Source organism: Diabrotica virgifera, chromosome 4 (genome assembly GCF_917563875.1).
Source record: "Diabrotica virgifera virgifera chromosome 4, PGI_DIABVI_V3a".
NCBI classification, from domain to species: domain Eukaryota; kingdom Metazoa; phylum Arthropoda; class Insecta; order Coleoptera; family Chrysomelidae; genus Diabrotica; species Diabrotica virgifera.
In genome coordinates this window covers 79,733,678-79,761,173 of record NC_065446.1, presented here as the reverse complement: position 1 = coordinate 79,761,173, position 27,496 = coordinate 79,733,678, and the positions used below count along the sequence as shown (strand labels likewise).

Genomic DNA, 27,496 nt, shown 5'->3' with positions numbered 1-27,496 from the left:
GTATAGCACCGTCTAAAATCGGATGGGTGTACAATCAGAGCACATCTGGTAGTACAATACCTGTACCTGTACCTTTTGTACCCAAAACGATAAACATGTCACCGACACGTAATTATTCACTCAACACGTCCGTCACTCAAGCTGGTTGTTCAAATATGATTCTTTTGTTTTTTACCTGCCTTTTAAAAGTTTTACGAACCCCTGTGGTTTTAACACTTGGTTTTCAAACCCTGTCTTTGTGCTGTCTTTTATAATTTACGATCCTAAATTTAGGATGGTGTAATCGCTAGCTTTTTTGACTGAATTTAGTGTCCTAAATCGTATCCTGAATATCGGTCCTGAATTTAGGATAATGTAATACCCACTTTAGAGGTGTAAATATTCTCTTAACAATAGGGTACCTATTTAAAAGAATCGCCAAGATTATACCTACTAAGTGTAATAAAATTTAAATAAATCCGAATTTCCGGATCCTTACAATAATTTTATGACGGCGTACTATGCGGTCTTTGTGGGTAAAGATCGGGTGTTTTCTAAGAAAAACCGTGAAAAACCGAAAAGGCGGTGAATTAGCCGTTCCCGAAAAGATACGACCGCATATGTGCAAGGGAATATTTTGTGTTGAATTAAACAATTTTAGAATTTTTTTTGTATGGACAGAAATGTTTTTAAATAGACACATAATATATGCATGTTTCTTTAAAAATATGCAAAATTTGGTAAAGTTCTCAAATAGGCGATATATGCAAGCAATCTGCTTTTAGCATAAAATCCGCTGCCTAGTAATAATTATTTCTGCACCTCTAATAGTTATTTATGTATTAAGAGCGAAAAGTGATACATTATTGCTTGAGAGTAAAATACTCGAAAGCAATAATGCCACTTTGCGCTTGTAATACATACAACATTTTTTCTATAATCACTTAATAAAATAAAAATATTTTTAAATCATTAACTTTATTGTGGCTATTTTATATCTGTCATTATAATGTCATAACATTAACTTTTATATCTATCAGTTTGAATGTTCAATGTGTTTGTATAGGGCTTTTCATTCACAGTCATTTGTTTCGAGCTTCTGTCATGTGTCACATAATATTAATATATCTACGGCATACGTTATTGGCATATACCAATGATAAAACCAAAGACGTATGACGTAGATATATTAATATTATGTGACACATGACAGAAGCTCGAAACAAATGACAATCGATGAAAAGCCCTATTGTATGGTTGTACGGTTACTACGGACAACGCGCGTAAAAAATCAAACTTTACGCGCTAGAGTGATAAAGTGACGGTACTCAGTAAACGTCAACTTTTCGTTGCCATTGACAAGCGAAAAAGTCTTCTTTATCAAGTGATTCTAGAAAAACATATTTATTTATGAGCCATGAAAACATAAAATACCGTAGAATTCCAACTAAAATAAAAAAATAAGAATTTTACAAATCAATCATCGATTAATAATCAGTATAACACCACTATCATTCACTGATAAATTTTATTGACTTTTAAGATAACTAATTTTTCAAAGTTTAGCATCAGTTAGAGCATTTGTTCGAGGGCTATTAATTATTGTAGCACAATGGACTCATACTGATTGTGTATCAGTATCGTTTTTGCGTGTTGCTATTTTTGCTCTTCCACATGCAGTGACAAGTTTAGACCTGCAAAAAGTACTCGGAAAATGTACTCGTATAATAAACGCGGGTACCGGGTATTTTACCCATATGCTACGGGTACGAGCACCCAAAATGTACTCAGAGTACAAAATTCGGGTACTGTACCCGGGTATTGCCCAGCTCTGGCTATGTCTATGCCAAATTTCATGTCAATCCAAGCGGTTCTTTAAAATTTAGAGGTTTTGCAATATTTTACCTTTAAAGAACGTACTAGATCTAGTGTTCCCAGACTGGGAGCCTGCGTGGTTAATTTGCAGTCACCCCTTTGTTTTGTCTTCTTGAATAACATCACTTTATAACTGAACCGACTGTACTTCCATAAAGCAATTCGTACGATGACAACAATAATTGGGAATAGATAGAGTAATTGGTAACAATGGGAGGTTAGTAGAGAGACAGTAGCTGGCGTAGGAGCAGGGTTGCCAAGCCCTGCAGTAGTCTGTCCTTTACTGAGAACTTTAAAAGAGTACTACCGGCTATCCCCAACCTGTTAGTAGATAATTTTATCAGTAATAAATAGAACAAGCATTTTTGAAACCAAACCAGTAGTTTAAATTTTTAGTCTAATACCTTCTATGAATATTTATGGCAGGACTGGTTAATCTGTACTTTTGTAATTTTTAGTCAACTACTCCATGGTACGTGCGCTGCATCAAACCTAACAAACATAAACTTGCAGATAACTATGACGATCAGTTAGTATTAGACCAGCTCAAATATTTAGGAATGTTAGATATAATAAGAATACGAAAGGAGGGCTTCCCAATCCACATGAGCTTCGAAGATTTTGTGATTCGATATCATTGTCTGTCCAAAAATAGGCTGCCTCCGGATATGACCAACGCATGTCTTAATCTTATCGAGACCCACAATGTGCCAAAGACGGAGTGGCAGTTAGGAAAAACCAAAGTATTTTTGAGGCCTCATGTTCACGAACCATTGGAAGAAGCTAGGAACAAATTAGTACGATCTCAAGCTATATTAATACAAAAAACGTTTAAAATGTACACCAAACGGAAAGATTACTTAAAACTTAGAAGTGCTGTACTGAAGATACAACATGCCTATAAAGGCTGGAAACTGAGAATTGAATTTTTAAAGAAACGCAGAGCTGCCATCGTCATCCAAAGTCATCTAAGAGGAGCTTTTGCTCGTGAAGTTGCGGCAGCGCTGAGGGAAATGCGTAGGGTCGAAGAAGAGATGAGAAAGAGAGAAAAGTTAGAAGAAGAACGGAAACAAAGGGAAGCTGAAAGAAAACGAAAGGAAGAGGAGGAGGCTAAGAGATTGCAAGAACAAAATCAATTAAACGACATTCCACCACCACCCTCGTTTGCTCAGGAAACTGAAGATTTAGAAAAGTGCGAAAAGTAAGTATATTTTCTATAATTTGTTTTTTATTAGATAATGTTTAGTAATATTTGACCTCGATAACAATTGGTATCCCTTCTGTTGCGTTACTTAAAAATTGATATTAGGATACTAGGAGGTTCCACTTCATAGATCATGTGTTCGTTGACAGCAGTTTTGTATCAGCTGTGACATTCTGTCACAAAGTGACAAAAAGTGACAAAAAAAGGCACGTCCGTGATACATACACATGTATAACAGTTATTCCAGTTGTTGATAGATGGCGCTATAAACGAAAAAAAAAAGATTTAGGTTTACCGATTTACTGACTATTTACCTATTACATATCTATGCGACTATAATTTAAAGTTCTTCTCAGTCTTTCAGTGTGTCATTCGTGATGTAATATATGATTTTAATAATGTAGAGAATCATATCATAGCATGACATTTTAATTAAAACTGACCGTTGTCAGAATCGTAATTTGGTATAAAAACAAATCAATTGTGTTTATTTCATTTATAAAAAGGTATGTTCTTTGATTTGTATAGTTTTATAAATTGTACAGATTATAGTCGTATAGATAATACATAAATAATTTTTTTTCGATTATAGCGCCTTCTATCAACAACTAGAATAAATGTTATAAATGATATTAATCACGGACGTACCTTTTTTTCTGTCACTTCCAACTTAATGCGTTAGAAAGAAATCGAAAAACTGTGACGCACTGAAAGATGCCTATGAGAAGGAGAACAGTAATTTAATATGAATATTTCCAGGATATGGTGATGTACAGATAAACAGATTTAACTGCAACCCTCAAGGTCACTGGAACTGCATTAACGAACCTCTATCGTGCCTTCTATTGGCGGATAAATCGGTTTTACTGTACTAAAGCTGTATTCTGCATAGTGTGGTTTTAAATTCCTCGGTTCGTACAATTACATCTCTGTATGTTACTTCATAATTAAGTAGCGGATCTTCAGTTGTGCTATACGCTCTGAGCTTCGCTGGTGTCACTCCTGGCGGATTACTAATTCAACTTTCACCGGTAATTTTTAAATTTATTATTTAATTGTTATCGCTTAATATTTACAACGCAAAAAAGTAATTAAATTGTAATCGATTTTTTTAAGATTTTGCTAGTCATTTTGACGTTCTATTGATAAAATATGAATTTCTTACTTCGGATACTTTCACAATTATCGTGTAGATGGCGCTAAGATTAATATAATTACATATTACGGGACATTAAAAAAAACTTAAATTCAGTATTTAAAACGTAAGTATATTTAAGGTAAAAATATATACCACAGCTTTGACCAACTAATATTTTTTATAATTAATGTTTTTAATTTTAATTTTAAATTAGTCACTTTGACATTTATGTCAAATTTCCGGTAAACGTTTACAGACTTGCCACTACTGGCGCTCGTGAATTTGTAAATATCCCCTCTACGTACGAGCTCACAGCGTATATGCATACACCTAGTGCGGTATGTTTTTTCAACTAACAGATTTTTTTAAATCCTGGTAAAGGCAGTAAATCAGTGACCGTAAAAACATCAAAATTCTTCACAGTCCTTTTCGGCTGACACAAATAAAAGTTTAATCTAAATCGAAACGTTAAATAAAGAAAATTTATTTATTAATGTTAATGCTAAATGGCAGCTTAAGTGAGATATATGTATGAGGGAGGACAGGCGTGGGAGAGACTGATAAGTTTCATGTGAAATTAGGATTGCACCAAGGCTCGGTGCTTAGTCCTTTTATTCTTATTAGTTTTGGATCAGATAACAGTGAAACTACAGGGTAACATTCCCTGGTGGTTAGTGTATGCTGATGATATGGTATTGGTAAGAAATAGTGAAGGCGACTTAGAACCAAACTGGAACAGTAGAGACAAGCTCTTGAGGAAAAAGGTTTAAAACTTCGTAGGAACAACAAATGCATGTGACAGAAATGAGAATGCTTAGATGGAGTGGAGAAACAAATAATGATACAATTAGGAATGAGTATATTAGGGGAAGTCTACGGGTAACCGGGGATGTACAAATGAGGGAACCTAGGTTAAGATGGTTTGGTCATGTTCAGCGTCGAGACGTTAATCACCTAATACGATGAATTGCTGAACTGCTGGTTCCTGGAAGGAGTAGGACAGGAAGACTAAAGAAGACCTTGGGGGAGACGCTTAGGTAGGACATGTCGGTAAAGAGGATTGATGTTGATATGACCCAAGATAAAAACTTATGGAGAAATGCTATTAGGAAAGCCGACCCCGCATAGGGATAATGGCAAGGGGAATGATGATGTTAAATGGCAGCTTACTATAGAAAACCTTGCTCAGGAAGCACAACATTTAAAAAAGTTGGTTTGTCTGTTAAGAAAATAGTTGAGCATGGCTCACACTTACTTTTAGACATGTATGATGCCTCACTCAAATTCAGAAAGCCTCAAATATTCAGTTGGCTAAAACGTATCGGTTTAGGATGTATCTCGTGGCTTTTCCAAAAATAAGAAAGTGTCGATTGGTAAAATTCTGCCAATGGTAGAGGTATTCACGCGGCATCTAAAAACAGTGTATTTAGAAGTTCAGACTTGGTTGTATGGAGAAGGAGTTTTGAATAAAACGGATTGGGGATGGGAGCTTAAAGAAAATTCCTATATGTTGCAAAAAAGACTGCGGTAGCTCAAGTGGATGTAGATAGAATAACTTGGTTTGCAATTTACCATGTAAAAAATTGTGCTGGTCCAATTGAATGAATATGGAGAACTATCAAGAAAATCAATGATAATACAGAAGAAGATTAGGAAGAAAAAAATTTGAATGATACTCTCGCCGTCGATAACCTTGGAGACTATCGCCTTCGCAATATTCGTGTTCAGCAACACCAAAAACCCACGAGTAATGACCTTTGATTGATTTCGAATGAAAATAACATAAATCTCTAGGAGATAATGTCCAAGCTGGCCACCAGGTTGCCCGAGGACGCCCAACGTAAATACCTCGGGCCATAGGCCCTCGGTATATACACCATTGACCTCAAGCGTTATTATTCCTATAATACCCTGGTACCTTAATAACTATAATGTGAAGTAAACACTCCTTGGTGTAGTTGGTATAAAATTTAGTCAAGAATTAAAATTCTAAAAATACAAAAAGATTACATTCATTGTTCAGAACGAACGTTTTCGGACTTATCAGTCCATCATCAGTGAACCTAAAAGCAAGTAATCACACTCAATAAAATTGAAAAAAGGGGTGAAATTTTGACTGTTAAAAATTGAAAAATGTGGTTAAGATTACTTACTCCGTGTCCTTGCAAAATAGCCACAATGCCAAACACTGGTTGGATTAAATGTTCAAACTACATTATAAATACAAGAAAATAAAGCGACTTAAAATCGATGGCAATGGATTGCCTCCACAAACATGTGAGTACGTTTACATAGTTTTTACGTCTTCTTTGGACCACGTTAGTGTGCCAGATGTTTTAATGCAGAAATACTTCAAATGTCAATGACACTGACATCCAGGAAGGCAAGTTTTAATATGTTGGCCAAGGTTAGGATCCAATATAAATATGGAAAATTAAGTTTGACTATGTATTGAAACGAACGTAAATTTTATTTTAATTTTGATTTTAGAAATTTTAAATTTTTAATTAGTTACAATAATTAAAAGGTAAAATATAAAATATAAAATTAAAAAAAAAAAAATTTCTAAAATCGAAATTAAAATAAAATTTACGTTCATTTCAATACATACTCAAACTTATTTTTCCATATTTACATTGGATCCTAACCTTCGTCAACACATTAAAAATTGCCTTCCTGGATGTCCATGTCATTGACATTTGAAGTATTTCCGCATTCTTGAAAATATTTGGCAGACTAACGTGGTCCAAAGCAGACGTAAAAACTATGTAAAAGTAGAGTACTCAGATGTTTCTGGAGGCAATCCAGTGCCATTGACTTTAAGTCGCTTTATTTTCTTGTATTTATAATGTAGTTTGAACATTTAATCAAACCAGTGTTTGGCATTGTGGCTATTTTGCAACTACACGGAGTAAGTAATCTTAATCACATTTTTCAATTTTAAACAGTCAAAATTTCACCCCTTTTTTCAATTTTATTAAGTGGGATTACTTGCTTTTAGGTTCACTGATGATGGACTGATAAGTCCGAAAACGTTGGTTCTGAACAATGAATATAATCCTTTTGGATTTTTAGAATTTTAATTCTCGATTAAATTTTATACCAACTAAACCAAGGAGTTTTTACTTCTCGTTAAGTTATTTAACTAGATGGTATACAAGGAACTTTAGGGAACTATCCCGTTTTATTTACGATTAATATTACTTATTCATAATAAACATATTTTAACAGAGAGGCCGAACAAGAGATAGCCGCCCTGTCACAAATGGCTGAACAACTAAAACATAACAGACAAGAAGGTCCTGCCGAATCCGTAGATTTGGATAATCTCTTCGCCTTTCTTTCCGATGTTCAACCAGCCAACCGTAATAAAATCATTGAAGAAATCGGAGAAAAGATGGATGAGTTGGTCGAGGATCTTGACGTTGAACTAGAGACGGTGATTCAACAGGAGCTAGAAGGATTGGCGCAAGAACAACAACAACCTACACCACCGAAGATGGGACTCCCGACCCTTCCGGAACCAACAGGTCCTCCTCCACCACCACCTCCAATTGATTTTCAGGTAAGAAACTGGAACTGTTGAGTTACCTTAGATTTATTGACTAACACATGGTGGTATATATTGACGCCCTAATAATTTGACTGGTTAAAGACGTATGTGCTCTTTGAATTGCTTGGATGCGGCTAAAATCTGTAAAAATACGCATACTAATAAATCATTATTAAGTATCCAAAACATGTTCATAATATGTACAGATGCGGCCATTGAATAGTTTACACCTTTTGTTACATTGTAATACTGTATAATCACAGTATCCTACGGATTTGCTAAATGTCAAAGTGTTTTGTCAAAAATTTTGCGCGCATTGAAAAATAAAACAAAAGCTATTAAACGCGCTCAAAATACCTATACCTAGTTTTTTTTTAATAGGAGGAGTAAACTTAAAACACAAATTCACACCCAATTATGTCACTAGAAAAATTCATCTTATTTGATTGATCATTTGAGTAATTCATAAATATTGTATTAAACTAATACGTCAGTAAAGAGTTCTAAAAACAATTGTTATTTATATAAATGTAGACTAAAAATCAAAAGGAATAACGCAGAAATAACAAAAAATCGTCGATAGAACTTAATTAACCTATTAATTTTAAATACCAATAGTGTCAAAATTTCATAAATATCAATAATATCAAAATTTCATAAATGTCAATAGTATCTATCAACATATTATACAGGGTGTTTCATAGGGAAACGGAAATACTTTAATTGTGAATAGAGGTCACCGAAGCGGTTCTAGGTATACTACATTTTTTGCCCTATCGACTTTTATAACCGAGTTTTATCGATTTTGCCAATTTCTTTCCTAAGCCATAACTTTAGAACCACCCTGTATTTTTTTTTTGATATTTGGTACACATGTGTCTCATCCAAAACCCAAACAACCGACATTACTAATCACAAGAAAAATCCAGGTCCGGATTAACAAAAAATTATAAAGTAATTGTGACCTTAAAACAACACCCTGTATATTGAAATTCTGAAAATCTGTTTGCATATTTGAAAAGAACACAAAAAACTAAGTCTAATCGTTCGCTTCAATTTTTCGGCCACATAATTTTATGACTTTAATTTTTAAATTATATTGAATTTTTTAAGAACTCAACATTAAAAAGCAGGTATTATGTATTAACTTTTAATTATAAATTATTAAAGTTATGGAATAAATACTCATTTTAAATTGAATCAACACTTATTTACCACATTGGAAAGACCCAATTATTAATCACAAGAAAAATCCAGGTCCGGATTAACAAAAAAACAAAGTAATTGTGATCTTAAAACAACACCCTGTATATTGAAATTTTCAAAATTTGTTTGCACATTTAAAAAGACCACAACAATCTGAGTTTATCGGTTTGTTTTAATTTTTTGTGAAGAAAATTTAATGACTTTAATTTCGAAATTACATATATTGATACTTTTGATACGCTGAAATTAAAAAGCAGATTTTTAAAGCACTTTTAACAATAAATTATTAAGGTTATTAAATAAATACCCATTTTAAAAATAATCAATACTTATTTACAACATTCGAATGACCCACTTACAAATCACAACAAAAATCCAAGTCCGGATTAACAAAACAATATAAAGTAATTGTAACCTTGAAACAACACCCTCTATATTGAAATTTTCAAAATCCGTTTGCAAAAAACTATGTTTAATCGTTCGCTTCAATTTTTTGACCAGACAATTTAATGAATTTAATTTTGAAATTATGTTGAAATTTTTAAGAACTCGGGGAACTCAATGAACTCAATAAAAATTTCTTCGATATAATTTCAAAAGTAATGTTATTAAATTGTCTGCACAAAAAATTAAAGCGGGACATTAAACTTAGTTTTTCGTGCTCTCTTCAGGTGTGCAAACTTATTTTAAAAATTTCAATATACAGGGTGTTTTTTTCAAGGTCACAATTACTTTGTATTTTGTTGTTAATACGGACCTGGATTTTTCTTGTGATTAGTATATTGTTAGTATTAGTAAGTGAGTCCTTCTAACGCAGTAAATAATAAATGATTATTTTTAAAATTAGTATTTATTCATTAACTTGAATGATTTATTATTAAAAGTGCTTTAAAAACCTGCTTATTAATTTCAGGGTTCTTAAAAATTTGAATATATTTAATTTCAAAATTAAAGTTAATACATTTTTGCACAAAAAATAAACGTGAACCGATAAACTCGAATTTTTGTGGTCTTTTCAAATGTGCAAACAAATTTTGAAAATGTCAATATACAGGGTGTTGTTTCAAGGTCACAATTACTTTGTTTTTTTGTTAATCCGGACCTGGATTTTTCTTGTGATTAATAATTGGGTCTTTCCAATGTGGTAAATAAGTGTTGACTCAATTTAAAATGAGTATTTATTCCATAACTTTAATAATTTATAATTAAAAGTTAATACATAATACCTGCTTTTTAATGTTGAGTTCTTAAAAAATTCAATATAATTTAAAAATTAAAGTCAAAAAATTATCTGGCCGAAAAATCGAAGCGAACCATTAGACTTAGTTTTTTGTGCTCTTTTCAAATATGCAAACAGATTTTCAAAATTTCAATATACAGGGTGTTGTTTTAAGGTTACAATTACTTTATAATTTTTTGTTAATCCGGCCCTGGATTTTTCTTGTGATTAGTATGTCGGTCGTTTGGGTTTTGAATGAGACATATGTGTATATGGACCTGTGGGAACAGGCTGGTTTTAAAGTTATTGCTTAGGAAAGAAATGAGCAAAATCGATAAAACACCCTGTAACTCGGATATAAAAGTCGATATGGCAAAAAATTTAGTATACCTAGAACGGCCTCGGCGACCTCTATTCACCATTAAAGTATTTCCGTTTCCCAATGAAACACTCTGTATAATTTAGTGAAATAAACTTGCCTGCGGTTGGACTAATTACAAATAAGCCTTACAGCGCGGTAAATTTGAATTACTCCTATCTAAAAAGCGAGGTACCTATAGCAAAAAACAAGAGCAATTGCCAAACTCAAAGAAGGTTGGATACTAAGACAAGTTGCTGCAGATTTGAACGTGAGTCATATGATGTCATATGGCAAATCAAACGAATATGTTATTTTCACTCTATAGCACGGTTGTGTAGCTCAAGAGGGCAGAAGATATCCACAGAACAACAAGATGAGGTGTTAGTAGATTATCTGAGAAAAGCTCCTTTTGCCACAGCTTGCCAAGAGACAGCGTTTCCGGGCAGCACCCGCACTGCACGTAGAAGCATTAAAGCAAGTGAATTGATAAATTGTGCAGCTGCAAGGGAACCTTTTTTGACTGAGGATCACAAGATGAGACGAGTTGAATTTTGTAATCAATTCATAAACCGTGAAGACAAATTTTGGTCTAACGTTACATTTTCCGATAAAAAAGTATTTCAATCGTATAGCAACGCTCGAATAAGAGTTTATAGGCCAAGAAATCATAGGTTTGATGAACGGTATACTCACCATTGAAGAAATGGTTAAGGATTCTCGGTCAACGTATGGGTATGGATAAGTGCTGAAGGCTCGGGATTTTGTTCTCATATAGAAGAAAAATTACGAGGATTATATTACAAACATATTATTGAGAACGTAATGTTGCCATCAGTGATCCAGATATTCCCCAATAAAAACCTCACCTTCCAACATGAAAATTGCCCGGTTCAGACGAATAGAATAATTGTTCGAGAATGGTTGGAAGAATCTCATGTTAATGGTCTTCCGTTGCCTTCCCGGAGTCCAGACCTTATCCCGATCGAAAATGTGTGGGCAGTGTTGAAAAATAAATCAAATGAATCAATGTGGCAAATTTCTCTCTGTTGTGGGCTTGATGAATTAAGTCGCTTCCTGTTGCGTGGGTCCAATCTCTGATATGCGTAACCAAGATTTTTTTTCTTCCTCTACCTCTTTTACCTTCGATCTTGCCTTCTAATATTACCTGGAGCTGCTCAAATTCCCTATGGCGCATTATGTGTCCTAGATATGACGTCTTTCTAATTTTGATTGTATTGACTATGGGAGCGTTCAAGTATTACGTAACGCGATTTTTGAACATTTTTGACCCCCCTCCCCCCGTACGTAACGCACTGTAATGAGCGTTTAACTATTGCGTAACGCAATTTTTGAAGATTTTTGACCCCCCCCCCCCCCAACCTGCGTTACGTAATACTTGAACGCTCCCTATGACCAGAAGAGGATGTGTGTTCATTCTTTCAGTACTTCTTCATTCTTAGTTCTGCTTATTCTTAACATTCGACGATGCATCCACATTTCAAATGAATTCAATTTGTTGACGTCATACTATTTTAATGTCCAAATCTCACAGCCACATCGCAATAGAGACGACAAGTACCTAACACTTTAGTAAATCCACGAGGAAAATAAACTTTCTGTAGCTGACTGTATACCATAAATCACAAAAATACTAGATTTGTTGTAAAAGGTATGTTTTAAAATACCCTAAATAAGGGTCACATTAAAACAGAACGTTTTCGGATTAAAAAATCCATCATCAGTGTTTCTAAAAGCCAAAAGATAGCCTATGCCATCAAAATGTTTTGTATATTATATATCAAAAAGAAACCTACCAAATATTAATTGTGTTAATGTTTATCATTATTTAATATAAAGTAGATTTAAAATAAAATGGATATTTTTAACCCAGACTTCCTTATTTTCGTTATTAAGAACATAATACATTTTATTCAAAAAACTTGTTTCTATAATTTCTTGTTTCTATAAATTTATTTTATTTTTACTTTTTAATTTCAATCACTATTCTGAGTCGGCCACTGGTAATTAACGTCACTTTGACGTAAAATTTATGTTTAAAGCTATCGGTACATAATTCGCAAATACTTTACGGCTACCCCTACTTTTTCTGTCTTTACACGGCAAATTACGTGTAGTAAAATTCACATTGGTATGGATATGTAAGCATTAATAGAATTTTATTATACTTGACAATGTCATCATTAACTTTAAAAAGATGGCTTTTGAATGTTCTTGGATAACTACTGTTATTTGTATAATTGCAAATTATTAATTCAGTTAATAAATGTGATTATTTCATTCATAGGAGATTCTGACCAATAGACAGCTGCAGAAATAAAAATTAAACTGATAATTTTTGATAATATCCCGTCGCGTCGTCAAGTATATTACGTCAGATGCACTTCGTTGCTACGAAAAAATACATTCAGTGACATTAATGACAATTAATGTTTTAAAAATTATAAAAGTGATGACTTTCAACCGTCAAATATTTATAACAACTGTGTGTTTAATTGTACTAATATGTATAAATAAATTACAATAAAATTTTGGTTTTGAACAGTTTTATTCATGAAATAATCGCAACAAATTGCACTCGATCTCTAAAACTTTTTTTTTTCGAAGTTTTGTCCTCGTGACACTTTGACATAATTTCACTCCCCTTCGGGTCGTGAAATTAAAACTGTCAAAGTGTCACTCGGGAAAAATTCGATAATTTTAGAGCTCTTGTGCAATTACTACTGATAATTTTTTCACTAACTATGTATTGAGTGATTGTAATAATTTATATGTACAACAAAAACTAATACCCTTTCGAGAAAAGAAGAAAAGTGTTAAGTGATTTTTACTACGGAACGTTTACAATTTTGAACATCTTTAACAAAAAAATAATTGGATTACAGAATATATCCTGATGTATTCTCTACTTGGATCTTCTATAAATAATAAACAATAAATGACTTTTTATTAAGTTCACGTCTTAAATCCATTATTTATCAAATACACTATCAATATTATTTAATCAACAACCCAAAATATTCCCGATGCCAATTCAAATATTTAAAACTGTCACTGTCTTGTCATCATATTCTATTTGACTCAGTGCTTTGTATGATAAAGATAGCGAATGTTCGATTTGGAAAATATCACCACGGACATGGTGTCCATTTTTTCGAATCCTGAAAAAACTAATAAATATTTTTAAAAAATTTAAACGCAGAATGAATGACTTAAGTTATTATCGAGGGCCGGAAGTCCCTTAGAACAAATAAAACGTTTCTTTTGAATGAGATATTTGAAATAAAAAATCACACTACATTTTCTCTTAGTTTTTCACCCCTGTAATATATTAAAATAAACATTATAAAAGTCTTCAGGGACTTTCGGCCCTCGGTAAGAACGTAGTCTTTCATTCTGCATTTAGAATTTTCAAAAATACTTATTAGTTTTCTCAGGATTCGAAAAAAAATTAATCCCCATTTGAATAGCATTGCAGCCGAAAATACGTACCCATCCCCTTAAACGAAGTAAAAATTCAAGAAATCAGCTACTGTATATGTAAGGGTGTAAACTATTCAATGGTCGCAGCCGTACTACGAAATTTAATTCTATACTAGATATACATTTATTTATTAAGATATATTCGGTGGTGGTATACAACTTTGATTAGAAAGTTTTACTATTATACCTAAAATATACATATTCAGGTACGCCTACGAAATTACTTCAGGTGATTGGTTTATTACTGTGCGTAATTCTTTTACATATTTTAAAATTATTTACCAGTACTGCTTAAATTTCACCACATATTTTTATTAAATATTTCATCGCTTTGTAACTCTTTTCATAACGCCATACTATTTAAAGATGTGTATAACTCAATATAACAAATCATTTTATTATCACCGAATGGTGCGACAGCCAGAAAAGTTTAGTAGCAGAAGTTGGAAAAGTTTTTAAAACTAACGTTTATGATTTTTCAGAAGACTTTCAAGAAATATGTTTAATAAATAATGGATGATTCTAATTAGTAGGAAATCTTGTTGAAAAGATAACGAACCTACACTTCAATATTTTAGATTGTCTGTACTACCTTGGTCCCTTTCTTATAGATCACTTTTGTTTATAGTTTTTCATTTTGTTGGCATGAATAGAAAATCTTAAGGATTTCACTGGACAATTTACTATAGAATGCATTTCATAGTATGTCCCGTTCTTGCTCTTTCATCCTTTCTTTCCTTTTCTGTTTGAGTTCTACCATTCTACCACGCCTTTGTAAAACGGATTTCTTTATATGAGTCGTCTAGTTTCAAAACCCGACAAATCCACTGAGGTCTAATGTAGGGAAATTCAAAAGTTTGAATTATATCCCGTGAAACACAAAAACAAACATTGTTGTTTTATCATATAATTGGTTTTATTTTGACAAAAAACATCAAATTTAACTATTAAATCCGGAATTTCGTCAATTGATTCACACAAATGGCCATTGTTGGTTATCTCTGGAATCTCGTTATTGTCTTCAACATTATCATATTTCTTGAAAATATCATCAAAGTATTTTAGAGTTTCAAGTTGTTGCCAATTTTCTACCCAAAGTGTTTCGAATAGGGCTTTTCATCGATTGTCATTTGTTTCGAGCTTCTGTCATGTGTCACATAATATTAATATATCTACTTCATACGTCTTTGATTTCTATCATTGGTATATACCAATAACGTATGACGTAGATATATTAATATTATGTGACACATGACAGAAGCTCGAAACTAATGACTGTGAATGAAAAGCCCTATAAGCTCTTTACGTTCTCAGGCTTTTCTTTTTTAGGACGTACACCACATGTAACTGTAGATTGGAACATACTTTTAACGGATTTTCCTTTTTTAATACATACTATATTCCCCTAGATCGCATTTATAAGACTGTCAGTTACAACTTTGCTTATAGTTTGCCCTCTAATAGTTACAACTTTGCCTTTTCCACGTCTTAATGGAAATCTTTTGCTCATATTATATCGAAAGTGCCACTGTGCAGGAGGTTTAAGTGCAGTTTGGCAATCCTTTTTCCAGTCGTACACCGTCACATCTTGACCCAAGATAATAGAGAATTCAATGGTCTTCTAAAATTTCAATGAACTCTTCTGGAGAAACGATGGTGTCTTTTTTTTAATCTTTGCAAATACACGTGTTTGGGAGAAGAAATGAATGTCCAGCGAGCGCTCTCTTTGTAGCATCATGCAATGACGTCACTGTCGTACCTGACTGTGATTGGTTGCGTCGGATTTACTGGCATTTGATTTTAACATTGCTTGGATTTGCCGGATTTTGAAACCAACCCAATATTTCAAATGCAAATTAAGATTAGATTGGGGGGGGGGGGGGTTACATGGGAAATTCAGTATAAAATTCAGAGGGCAAGATTACAACAAATCTGTTGACATAAATAACTCAATATTCATAAAAAGTGGATTTGCGGGTTTTGAAACTAGACGACTCATATGTTATTATAGGCGCATCTACACTCCACAAACAGATGGTGGGTGTCAATCCACATAATTAAATATTTCATATGTCATGTTCAGGGGAGTAATTCCTTTGTAGTTGTCACCATTATTTCATTTTATTTCTTGTGAATAGGTACAACAAGTACAAATAGGTACAACACTTCTTCTTCAAGTGACGTCTCCCAGTCGGAGGTTGAATATCATCATCACTATCTTCACTCTATCTACCGCTGCTCTGAAGAGTTCTATGGAACTGCATTTAAACCAGTCCCTTAAATTCTTCAACCAGGACACTTTCCTTCTTCCTATACTCCTTCCTCCTCTTATCTTTCCCTGCATTATAGTCTTAGCAGTTGATATCGCTCTCCCCTCATTACGTGTCCCAGATATTGTAACTTTCTCGTTTTTATTGTGTTTATAATTTCGTATTCTTTGCCCATTTCTCACAATACTTCCTGTTAGTTTTCTTCTGTATCCATGCTATTCTAAACATCCTTCTGTAACACCACATTTCAAATGACTGCAGCTTTTTCTTTATTTATTTACGCTGCAACCACAAGAGTTATTAGCGATCTAAAAAATATAACAAAGGTAAAGTTAGTAAAGATTATAATAATTGATACAGCCCAGAGTCTTTGAGAAGACTCTTTGAGAAGTCCAGAGTCTTTGAGAAAACTTATTGTGTTTTTAACGTTCATGTTTACTCCTAAGGCTTCCTTTATATTCTTTGGGATAGCGTTCTTCTTTCTTGTTGCTTCATGTGTTTTGCACTCAGTTAATATATGCTTCACGGAGAGTGTTGTTTCACAGTTTTCACATATAGGCGGCACAGTTCACGTAAAGAGGTGTTTATGTGTTAGGTTGCTGTGTCCCAGCCGTAAACGTGTTATTCTCACTTGATCGGGTCTGTTTGTTGTTGGTTGGAGCCACGGTTTCACTAATTGTTTGATTTCCTTGAGTTTATTTTGCGATGCACTCCACTTATTTTTCCACGCACTTAACACTTTATCTTTTATTTCTGACTTCAGGTCATCGGAAGAAACCTCGTTAATAAGAATGGAGTCCTGGCTGAAGGATGTTAAGTGGGCTAGTAGATCTGCTTCTTCATTTCCTTGTATATCTGAGTGCGATGGGACAAGCATAAAGTCGACAGTGACTTATTTTTGTTTAAGATCGTTATTTCTAATTGGATATTTGTGACAATTTGATTATTGGTGTATAGACGTTTGATAGTGTTAAGGGATCTTAGTGAGTCGGCTATTATGAGAGACGGGGACTGTTTCGACTCTTTTATGTGGATAAGTGCTTGTAGTATTGCATACAATTCTGCAGTGAATGACGAAGTTATACGATTGAATGTAAATTTTAATGATGTATTGGGTGTGAGGATGGCTGCACCAACACCGTCTGATGATTTGGATGCGTCAGTGTATACCTTATAGTGCTTTTTATAAGTTTCCATTTCTATTAAGCATGATTGTTTGATCAGGTCAATTGAATACAAAAAGATCAGGTCTATTGAAGTAGAGAAGTGTGTAATTATTCTTTAGAGGAATTTACAGATGAGTCGGAATCTTCACCCGACAATGAAGTTTTTACTGCAGAGAGTAAACCTATGTGTTTGCCAAGTTTTCTTATTAATCTGGTGCTTTTGGTTTTCATTCTTTTGTCGGTATAATATGGACTGCAGCTTATTTATGTGTTTTTGCTTCAATGTCCAGCTTTCAAGATCATATTGCAGTATCGAAAATACGTAGCATCTCAGAGCTCTTACTCTCAGTTCTAATCTAAGGTCTTTGTTACAGAGACTTGTTTTCATTTTTACAAACGCATTTCTGGCTATTTCTATCCTGGCCCTTATTTTTGTTGTTTGATCATTATTGTCTGAAATCCAGGCTCCTAGATATTTGTACTTATCAACCTTTTTGATAGGTACATTTCCCAAATAACTGTTTGTATATTTAGGTACAACACATACACTCCCAAATTTTGAATTCCATATAAAATTGAAACAAAATTTCTTCCTCCACAATCGTCACAATTAATTTCAGGTTGTACCAGAACCCCCACCAGTGCTGGTCGAAGCAGAAACAAAGAATACTACCGACGAACCGATCTATGAAGCTGTTCTTCCAAGGGAAGAACCAGTTCCTGTTTGTGTGTCTCCACCTCCTCTTCCAGCACCTCCAAGCCGATTATCTTCAGAATCTCCGAAACCTACTCCTTGTGTGTCGAGATCCAGTAGTGGAGTGGTAAGTATAAAAATGTAGGATGGGTTAATAAAGATGAGATGTGTATGTATATAGTTTTGTAGATGGTTGCTTTCATCGGTTTCAACTTTATTGCTTATTAATATAATTCAGAATAGTTCATTCAACTTTTACTAATATTTTCTTCCTTTTTCTGCTTTGCTTTTTGTTATATATTTACTTGTGTTTACATTTTTTTATATTCATTTATACAGTTTTTTGTATCTCACTGAATCATTGTTTCGGGAATATTATCGAGTAAAGTTATTGATGTAATAGAAGGAATAAATATAATTGAGTGAAAATAATTTCGTCATTCCCCGTTAGAGGACAGTCTAACCACACTCCGCTGCAAATATTTAATATCTGCGGTTCTTCTTCGTTTCGTTATGGTTCAATTCAGTCTTCTTGCGAAGCCTCTTTGAAAAGGGATAGATTCCGAAACATCAGGTGTCAGAGGATGGCAAGAGACTCGAATTGAATCAAAACGAAAACGATTATTTTGTTTTTTATAAATATAATTGCTATCCAATAACTTATGTAGGACGAACAGTATGAAGATAGCTGTATCTAGTATAATAAAGAAGAAGGGTCAAGGAAACGAAGTAATACAAGAATATGTTCATTACTACAGCGGTGTAAATAAACCGAAAGGCCTGTGATAGTGTCCCAGTTAACAAAATATGGAAAGCAACGGGAAATCACGGAGGAGATATCACCTACATACGTATGTGTCGGAAAATCACTTTACGAAGACAATTAATGTAAAACAAAAGTCTTTTCAGCAAAGACAAACGGGAGACCATCACCAAAGTGATGATAATCTCCCATTTGACTAGTCTCTATTATACCATTCAATCAATTTCTAAAACAGTTTAACCTATTTTTATATGTACTTAGCAAATATCCAGTGCAACGTGTATTAAAATATTAAAGGACACCCCACACATCTTATGGAAAATATAATGTCACTCCAATGATATAAAATTTACATGAATAGATTCGTCTCGAAATTTTAATAATTTCATATCATTGCGCCAATTCTGAATTTGGATTAATAACGGCATAAATTGATATAAATAAATCTAAAATCGAATGAGTTTGTAAATGAGTAGGAGAGAAAAGAGATTTTATGATTCGCCAGTTCATAAATATTTCTGCAAATATTAAGGCAGAGGCTTACTCTTATCTTATAGATTATAAAATAGGTATAATTTGGTCAGTCGTTCGAAAGTATATAGTTCCTCTAATGGGCGTAGCTCACGATGGGTAAAGTTGTTTTCAGTAGCCACTAGACTAATAGTATTTATGAATGAGAGTTTTATAGTATTAAATGTTTATCTTGTTTATCTTGTATTCGATTACAGCATCCAACTTGGCGATACTCACACGATCATCAACAACAACTACAGCTACAACAGCAACAGCAACAACAGCAGATGCTTCAACAGCAAGAAATGCAAAATAACGCCGAGAAAGAACAGAGACGCAAGTTCCGGGTAGAAAAGAAATTACAAGAACTTAACGAAAATAATGAAAACGAGAAAATCACCGATGATATTCAACTAGATATGGTGGAATTTGCTAATAGTTATTTCAACGCTCATGAAAGAAGTCCTGAAGGTACTATCATGGCTACTTTAACGAGGAAGAGACAAAGCTCAGAAATGATTCCGAAGGAAGAGATGGTTATATACTATAAAGGGAATTCGATACCAAATTCCCATATTCATTTATATGATCCCGACAATATAAATATTGCTTGTAGTATATTCCGGGTAAGTTAAAAATATCCTTTTAGTTCACGTTTATGTTTACTCTGATAAATGTTTTTTATGAAGCTTTTGCCCGATTTCACCAAAACGATGCCTAATTATTTAAGAATTACCTAAGTGGGCTTAGGTAATTCCTAACCCTAAAACGGATTTCACGATACGCTAAGAATTGCCTAAACTGCTTAAGCATTACCTTATCGTAGGATACGTTTTGCGATCTCTATAAACTTTTTAGGTATTACCATTGATTAATAACTACTACACAGTAGTAGTTATAAAAAGTTACCATTCGGCAACTAAGATCAGATAACGTCGCAAGAAAAACAAAATGCCAAATATACAAAACCTTAATAAGACCGGTACTCACATACGGCTCAGAAACCTGGGCACTCACTAAAAGAGAGAAAACATTGCTAGCCACCTTTGAAAGAAAAATCTTGCGACACATACATATACAGGGTGTCTGCGTAACTTGGAACCATATGGGAAATATGAATTTAGAATCAAACAAATCAAATAGAGAATGTGGAAAAATCCCCTTACGAACAATTCACACATCCACCATTTCAGGTTGGGAAAAATTTCTTGAATAGAATCAAAGATCCAAACACCTGTTCTTAGAAATGTGTTTCGCCCTCTTCAACCTCTCTGGGCTTATCAATAAAGATGAGAGGTTGAAACACATTTCTAAGAACAGGTGTTTGGATCTTTGATTCTATTCAAGAAATTTTTCCCAACCTGAAATGGTGGATGTGTGAATTGTTCGTAAGGGGATTTTTCCACATTCTCTATTTCATTTGTTTGATTTAGGTACGTTTGGTCGGTAAACCAATAACTTAGATCTTTTGATCACTGAGTGTGTTTCAAAGATTTACATCTTTTGTTTTTTTGTTTTTCAAACATGAATTTAGAAATTCTTTCTAAATTCATATTATTTGACACACCTCGTATAAAATTAACAAACTTGGATAACTGATGGTTGCATCTTGAGGTTTAGACCATGCACAGATTTTTATGAAGAATAACTTTTTTTCCTAAAATTATTAATAAAAGAGTTATTACATGTCTAATAAATAAAAATGATGTTCGGAATCGGTAATTTAGGAAAATTTCAGAATTTTTTTTTTCAAGTAGAAGGCTGTTATTGCATATTTGAATATGGCTTTTAATTACAAATAACTTTTCATAATAAAATTTTTTGATATTTTGAAATATACAGGTAGTTTGCTCTTGAGCGAAATTCATATTTTTTGACATACCTCGTATACTGTTGACAAAATTTGATATCTGATGATTGCATCTTAGGTTTCAGACTATGCAGAGCACTTTATAAAGAATGACTTTTTTTCGTAAAATTGATATTAAAAAAGTTTCCCATATGGTTCCAAGTTACGCAGACAAAATAGACGCAGACGTATAAGGGCACAAAAGAAAACGGAATTTGGCGAAGAAGGTACAACTTTAAACTATACAAAATATACCAGGATCTGGATATCATAACATTCATTAAAATAGGACGGCTGCGTTGGATGGGACATGTAGAAAGAATGGAAGAAGGCGAAATACCAAACAAAATATTCAAACAGATGCCAGTAGGAAAAAGAACAAGAGGAAGACCGAAGCTGAGATATTTAGAACAAACAGAAAATGATATAATAACCTTAAAAATAAAAAACTGGAGAAAAAAAAAGCACGAAACAGATCAGAATGGAGAAGAATCCTGGAACAGGCCAACACCCAGAAAGGGTTATCGAGCCAGTGATGATGATGACTTGTGACGTTTGTCAATAATTTGCTTCTTACCTTAATATTCCTATTGTTATACTGTAATATCATATTTATGAGGATATCAAAACCCAAAATAATAATGAAAGCTTGACAATTAAATGTAAAACTTTAGAACAAGTTGAAAACTACAACTATCTTGGCACAATAATTAATCACACAAACGATTACTCCAAAGAAATCAAAGTTCGAATAGAGAAAGCAAGAGCAAACTTCAATAAAATGAGAAAGGTACTTTGTGTAAGACAACTGAAATTAGACTTGAGAGTTAGGCTGACAAGGTGTTATATTTTCTCGACTCTGCTTTACGGGATAGAAGCATGGACACTTAACGCTTCGACTACTAAAAAGTTGGAAGCATTTGAACTGTGGGTGTATGGAAGAATCCTGAAGATATCATGGACCGAGCATGTAACAAACAACGAAGTCATGAGAAGAGTCAACAAAAGAATGGAAATATTGGAAACCATCAAGACACGAAAGCTGCTATACCTGGAGCATGATATGCGTAATGAGATATAAAACATACTTCAATTAATTATACAAGGGAAACACAAACACAAAATACAACATTTTGTGAAAACAATTAAAAACTACTTTTGTATGTAAATGTAACAATGTAATAAATAAAGAACGAAAAATAATTTATCATAAAAAAAATTTTACAAAAAAAACATGAACACAAAATACAACATGTTTGAAAAAATTAAAAGCTACTTTTAATAAAATATTTTAAATATTTAATTATATAAGTTGTTACAAATGACCTAACACAGCGGTTCTTAACCTTTTAGCACTGGTCCCCCTTTGAACACTGAAGATAGCTCACGCCTCCCCTCCAGTCAATAATTGGTTGGTTCAAGTTAGAACAGTGAAATTGTGAACCTGACAATGCTAACTCTACGTTAGCAAAAGCTGGGATGCAAAATAAAAATCCAGATATATTTAAATACGAAAGTTTATTTGATGTCTCATTAAACTTAACATTGTTTATTTATTTGAGAAAAATAATAATCAAAAAATCAAACACGCATATAAAGTTGAAAGTCTTATATGAGTGTTTTTGCACTTTCAATGAGAGGGTTGGCATTGTCTGTTCTTGACAAGTTTTTCGATATTCGGTTGAAACTGTGTCAGAGCACACCTCAAGTCACTTTCAACGTCCAGCCTTGAACGGTATTTTGATTTTATATACGCCAATGCAGAAAAACCAGATTCGCAAAGATATGTGGATGAAAACTGGACTAATAACTTCGCAGATACTAAAGCCACTTCTGGGTAAACAGGAAAGTAGGTTAACCAAAATTCTTCCAAGTCCATGTTTGCAAAATCTGCTTTTGCTTGTGAATCACATTTTAGGTCTGCTCTTGAAGGTTAATTGGAAGAATGTCAACTTCGATATGAAAAGGATCTCTTGTCAACTTAAATTCCCAGTTTTCCGAGCTAACATCTGGAAAGTACTTTCGAATTTGATTTTTCAGTTCTTCCAAATGCCGTGATATGACGTCTTTAAAATCCGAAACTAGATGTAGTGGAAGGGTTTGAATATCATCGAGGAAGTCGTTCAGTTTAGGAAAAGAGGAAAAGTTTGGCTTGGAACTGTGAAGGCGGCGTTGCCAAAGCGATATTTTTTCTATAAACCCCTTAATTGCATCATAAGTGTTTAAGAGGTTTTTACGGCCTTGAAGCTTCAGATTCAGGACATTAAGTGTCTCAAAAAAGTCAGACAAATAAGCCAAGTAAAAGATATTTTTATCATCTGTAAATTTTCTGTGAAGATCTTCTTGTTTTGAAGTTATTAACAAAATTTCAACTTCTGACTTTAAATTGAATAATCTTGCAAGCATATTTCCTTTGGATAACCACCGGACTTCTGTGTGAAACAGGAGGGTTTCCTGATCACTATTCAGTTCTTGACATAGTGCCTGAAAGAGCCTAGTGTTTAATGCGCTGGATTTGATGTGCTTAACTATTTTAATTGCTAAGTTTAATGTGACGTTGAGAGGTTCAGGTAAAGTCTGACTAGCTAAAGCTTGTCTGTGAATAATGCAGTGAGAACCAATTATCCTAGGGTTCTTATTTTTTACCAATTCCATAAATCCAGATCGACATCCTGTCATGGCTTGGGCCCGATCAGTACATATGCCAATTACTTTCTCCCATGGAAGTTCATTGATTACTAAAAATCTTCAAGAGCAGAAAATATGTCAATGGCTTTAGTTGTTGTTTCAAGAGATGTTGAAAACAGTATTTCCTCCAGGAACCGTTTTCTGTCAATAAATCGACAGTAAAACAATAACTGTGCATGCTTTGAAATATCAGTTGTTTCGTCACACTGCAAAGAAAAAAACTGTGAACCTTTTAATTTTTGCAGTAGTTGATTTTTCAAATTCAGAGCCATGTCATCAATTCTACGTTTTACGGTGTCGTTTGAGAGAGAAATTTTTTCTACTTTCTTACAACTGTCTTCACTAAGTACGGTACTACAAGCAGTAAGTAAACAAGGTTTAATTAGTGACTCGCCAATAGTATGTGGTTTCTTGTCTTTAACTATCAAAAGTGCTATTTTGTATGATGCTTCCACAGCTTTCTCATTTTCAACACGAAAATTTGCAGTAGAGTCAATACGTTTCAGACCTTTTAGGCTGCTTTTTTGGCAATAAAAAATTCTGGGCCTTTATCTTTCAAAGAAGAATGGTTTGTAATTAGATGCCGTTCCAAACGTCCGGGGCGCATTGCATCATTACTAAGAACAGCATGGCAGTTGACACACTGAGGTAAATGACTGCCGTTTTTCTCCATAAAGGTAAAACCACACTTGATAGAATCGTCTGAATACAATATTTTTTTTGGAAGTGACTTAGCCATTTTCAAAGCTGTTACACAACACTATTAAATAAGTCACAAACAATCACTCTGTTATTAAATAACGATTACACTGATTGCTACAAACAGCACACAGACGCTGTCCACTGAGACTGACGCGTGAGACGGAGTCACTGAACTGGAGCTAGGAGTGCTTGCAATACAGTGTTGGTAAATATACTTTGCGCTCCTACGATGTTGCCATATACAAGACTGTCGTGTTTAACTCAGGTTGTGTATTTGAGTAAAACGATTTTAATCACGTTTAAATAAAGAATTATTTCTAAACAAAATAAAAATACGAAATACAAAATATTTTGTTTTTTACCAAAATATATATTTTTTAATTTTAATTTTTTTTTCTTTGTACCCTCACGCCTCCCCTGAAATTCTCCCACGCCCCCAGGTTGAGAACCACTGTCTTAACACATTTATGCATGCCTAAAAACGGTCATTGAATGAGTTACTTACACTACGAAGCATTTGTAAATTACCACTTCAAAATACATTTTGTATTCTATTTGTATAAACTAATGAATTTCGACATAGGGAATGTTGTATACAAATTAAATCACGGTAATGGTACTTTTCGATAGTGATAAAATAAAGGGTGTTCTATTTAAAATTACTGAGAAAATAATGTACTTGCGTTTTGACTCACCCTGTATTCAATATAAAGAAAATTAGCAATATCAATCATTAATGAAAATTTCGACAATAAATAAAAAAATATGGTTTTAATAAACGATTGCCGTTGTGCTTATTTTTAATTATACAGGGAGATGAACTTGTTACGATTTTCATATAAAATTGGTTATAACTTTCTAAATACCCTGTACAACATAACAAACCTTTATATTTTTGTGATGGAAAAGTTAACAGGATTTTGAATATAAAAGGTGTTCCATTTAAAAAAACATAAGTTTGGTCTGCCACTATGTTATAGAAAACCCTGTAACATTCTAACTAATTTTGTAATTTGAAGCTCAAAGTTGGTTACAATTTTTGTTATTAACTTTTATCGCTATCTATTACTATAACGGATCCACGGAGTTTTATCCCACTAATCAATCACCATGTATATAAATATTTATATTCTTTTATATTTTTAGGATTTAAACAAATATATAAGAGGGGAACTGAATGGCGAACGCGAACTTCAAGTTATTCAGTCAATCGTCGGATATGCATTAGAACGAGAAGAACTAAGAGACGAAGTACTTGTTCAATGCATGCGTCAAGCCACAAATAACCCAAGCACAGAGGGAACTGAAAGAGTATGGTTGTTGTTGTGTCTGTGTGTGGTTTCCTTTCAGCCATCCAAATTATTATATAGATATTTTGTATCTTTCCTGAAAAAGAATATCGTACATCCCGGAAAAATCAGCCAATACGTTCAATGGTGCTTGGACAATTGCAATAACAACAAAGTTTCCGTTCGGGAGCACCCTCCATCATCAGTAGAAGTAGCTGTAAGTACATATAAATCCCCAACACTAGCAAATTGTCTATTTATAAATTTCATCAATCTAATTATTGTCCATAACCTAAGGTACAGTTGAGTCCAGGGTTCTTTACCCGTGCGTCATCATTTAAAGCATACGAAATAAGTCGGAAATTTACTAAACGCAACAGCAAGTGACAGAAAGTGGCTACAGCTCCAATCATGGGTTTTTTCTTCTTCTTTTTTGGCCTTTGGGAACTGCGCCCATTTAGCCAGCAACACTTCTTAAAATCAAATCCAATCGAACAATCAAGGGTCTCTCTCTCTCTTCAATCCTGACCCCCCGGACGGAGTGTAGTGGTCGACGTGATGTCGTGTATTGTCCGTCTCCAAAGATCTCTGTCTCTGGTCATTTCTTTTAACTCATGCATAGGTCTTTTGCATATTCATGTAATCTGATCGATCCATCTTGTTGGGGATCTTCTTCGTGATCTTCGGCCTTCCACCTTTCCTTGTATAATGAGTCTTTCCATGTTTTCTGTGTTGGCTCTCATAACATGTCCAAAGTATTTTAATTGTTGGAGATGGACTTTACTGGAGAGCCGTTGGCTAACTTTTAGCTCTCTTAAAATCGAATTATTTGTTCTATGGTCGGTCCAAGGAATTCGTAGCATTCGTCTCCAACAGAACATTTCAGTGGCGTCTATCTTTCTTCTTTCCGAATTTCTCAGGGTCCAAGATTCACATCCATAAGACAGTATTGGGAATATTAAGCAGTTAATCAACCTCATCTTTAACGCTCTTGAAATTTGATAGAATCAAGGGTAGGGAAGGGAAAAAAAAACTTTTCGCACCCATGTTGTTCAGGGTGACTAACCACAGACTAAGTAGGGATACGGGGTATTATTTATTTACACGACTAATTTTATGATCTAAAGTTTCAATTTACACGATTTAACATAATCTAGAAGAATCCTAAAGATTGACGGTTTATTCAAAGCTAGTAAGTTCATCAGATTATATGGGGGATAAACGTTTTCTTGTAATAGCTGCATATTCAATAGATTTCTTTTTGTCACATATTTGTCACATGCAAAAAATATATGATCCAAGTCACTTATTGTATTGAAATTTTCGCACAAATCCGACTGTATTACATTGATTTTATATAGATGTGCGGGATAACAGGCATGGCCAACTTTTAGTCGAGAGATCGTAACAACATCGTGTGTTGAAAAATCTAAATTTTTATGCCAATGAACTGTCGGGATTTTCGGATGTAAAAGAGTATACCTTGTCGGACAATTTATACAGTACTGATTCCATTGAAGTTTCCA

The 27,496-nt window shown here is 33.6% G+C and overlaps 1 protein-coding gene across 2 annotated transcripts in view; it reads left to right on the top strand.

Moving 5' to 3' along the window:
• Positions 1 to 27,496, top strand: part of LOC114325783 (unconventional myosin-VIIa) — a 278,092-nt gene that overhangs the window by 199,935 nt on the left and 50,661 nt on the right. The window contains exons 10-14 of one of the 2 annotated variants that reach the window (XM_028273911.2): positions 2,313 to 3,055; positions 7,428 to 7,761; positions 18,093 to 18,293; positions 19,658 to 20,068; positions 25,828 to 26,187. In XM_028273911.2, the coding sequence (XP_028129712.1) occupies positions 2,313 to 3,055; positions 7,428 to 7,761; positions 18,093 to 18,293; positions 19,658 to 20,068; positions 25,828 to 26,187 (2,049 nt within the window). The remainder of the gene's footprint in view (positions 1 to 2,312; positions 3,056 to 7,427; positions 7,762 to 18,092; positions 18,294 to 19,657; positions 20,069 to 25,827; positions 26,188 to 27,496) is intronic. The other variant, XM_028273912.2, reaches the window with a different exon arrangement.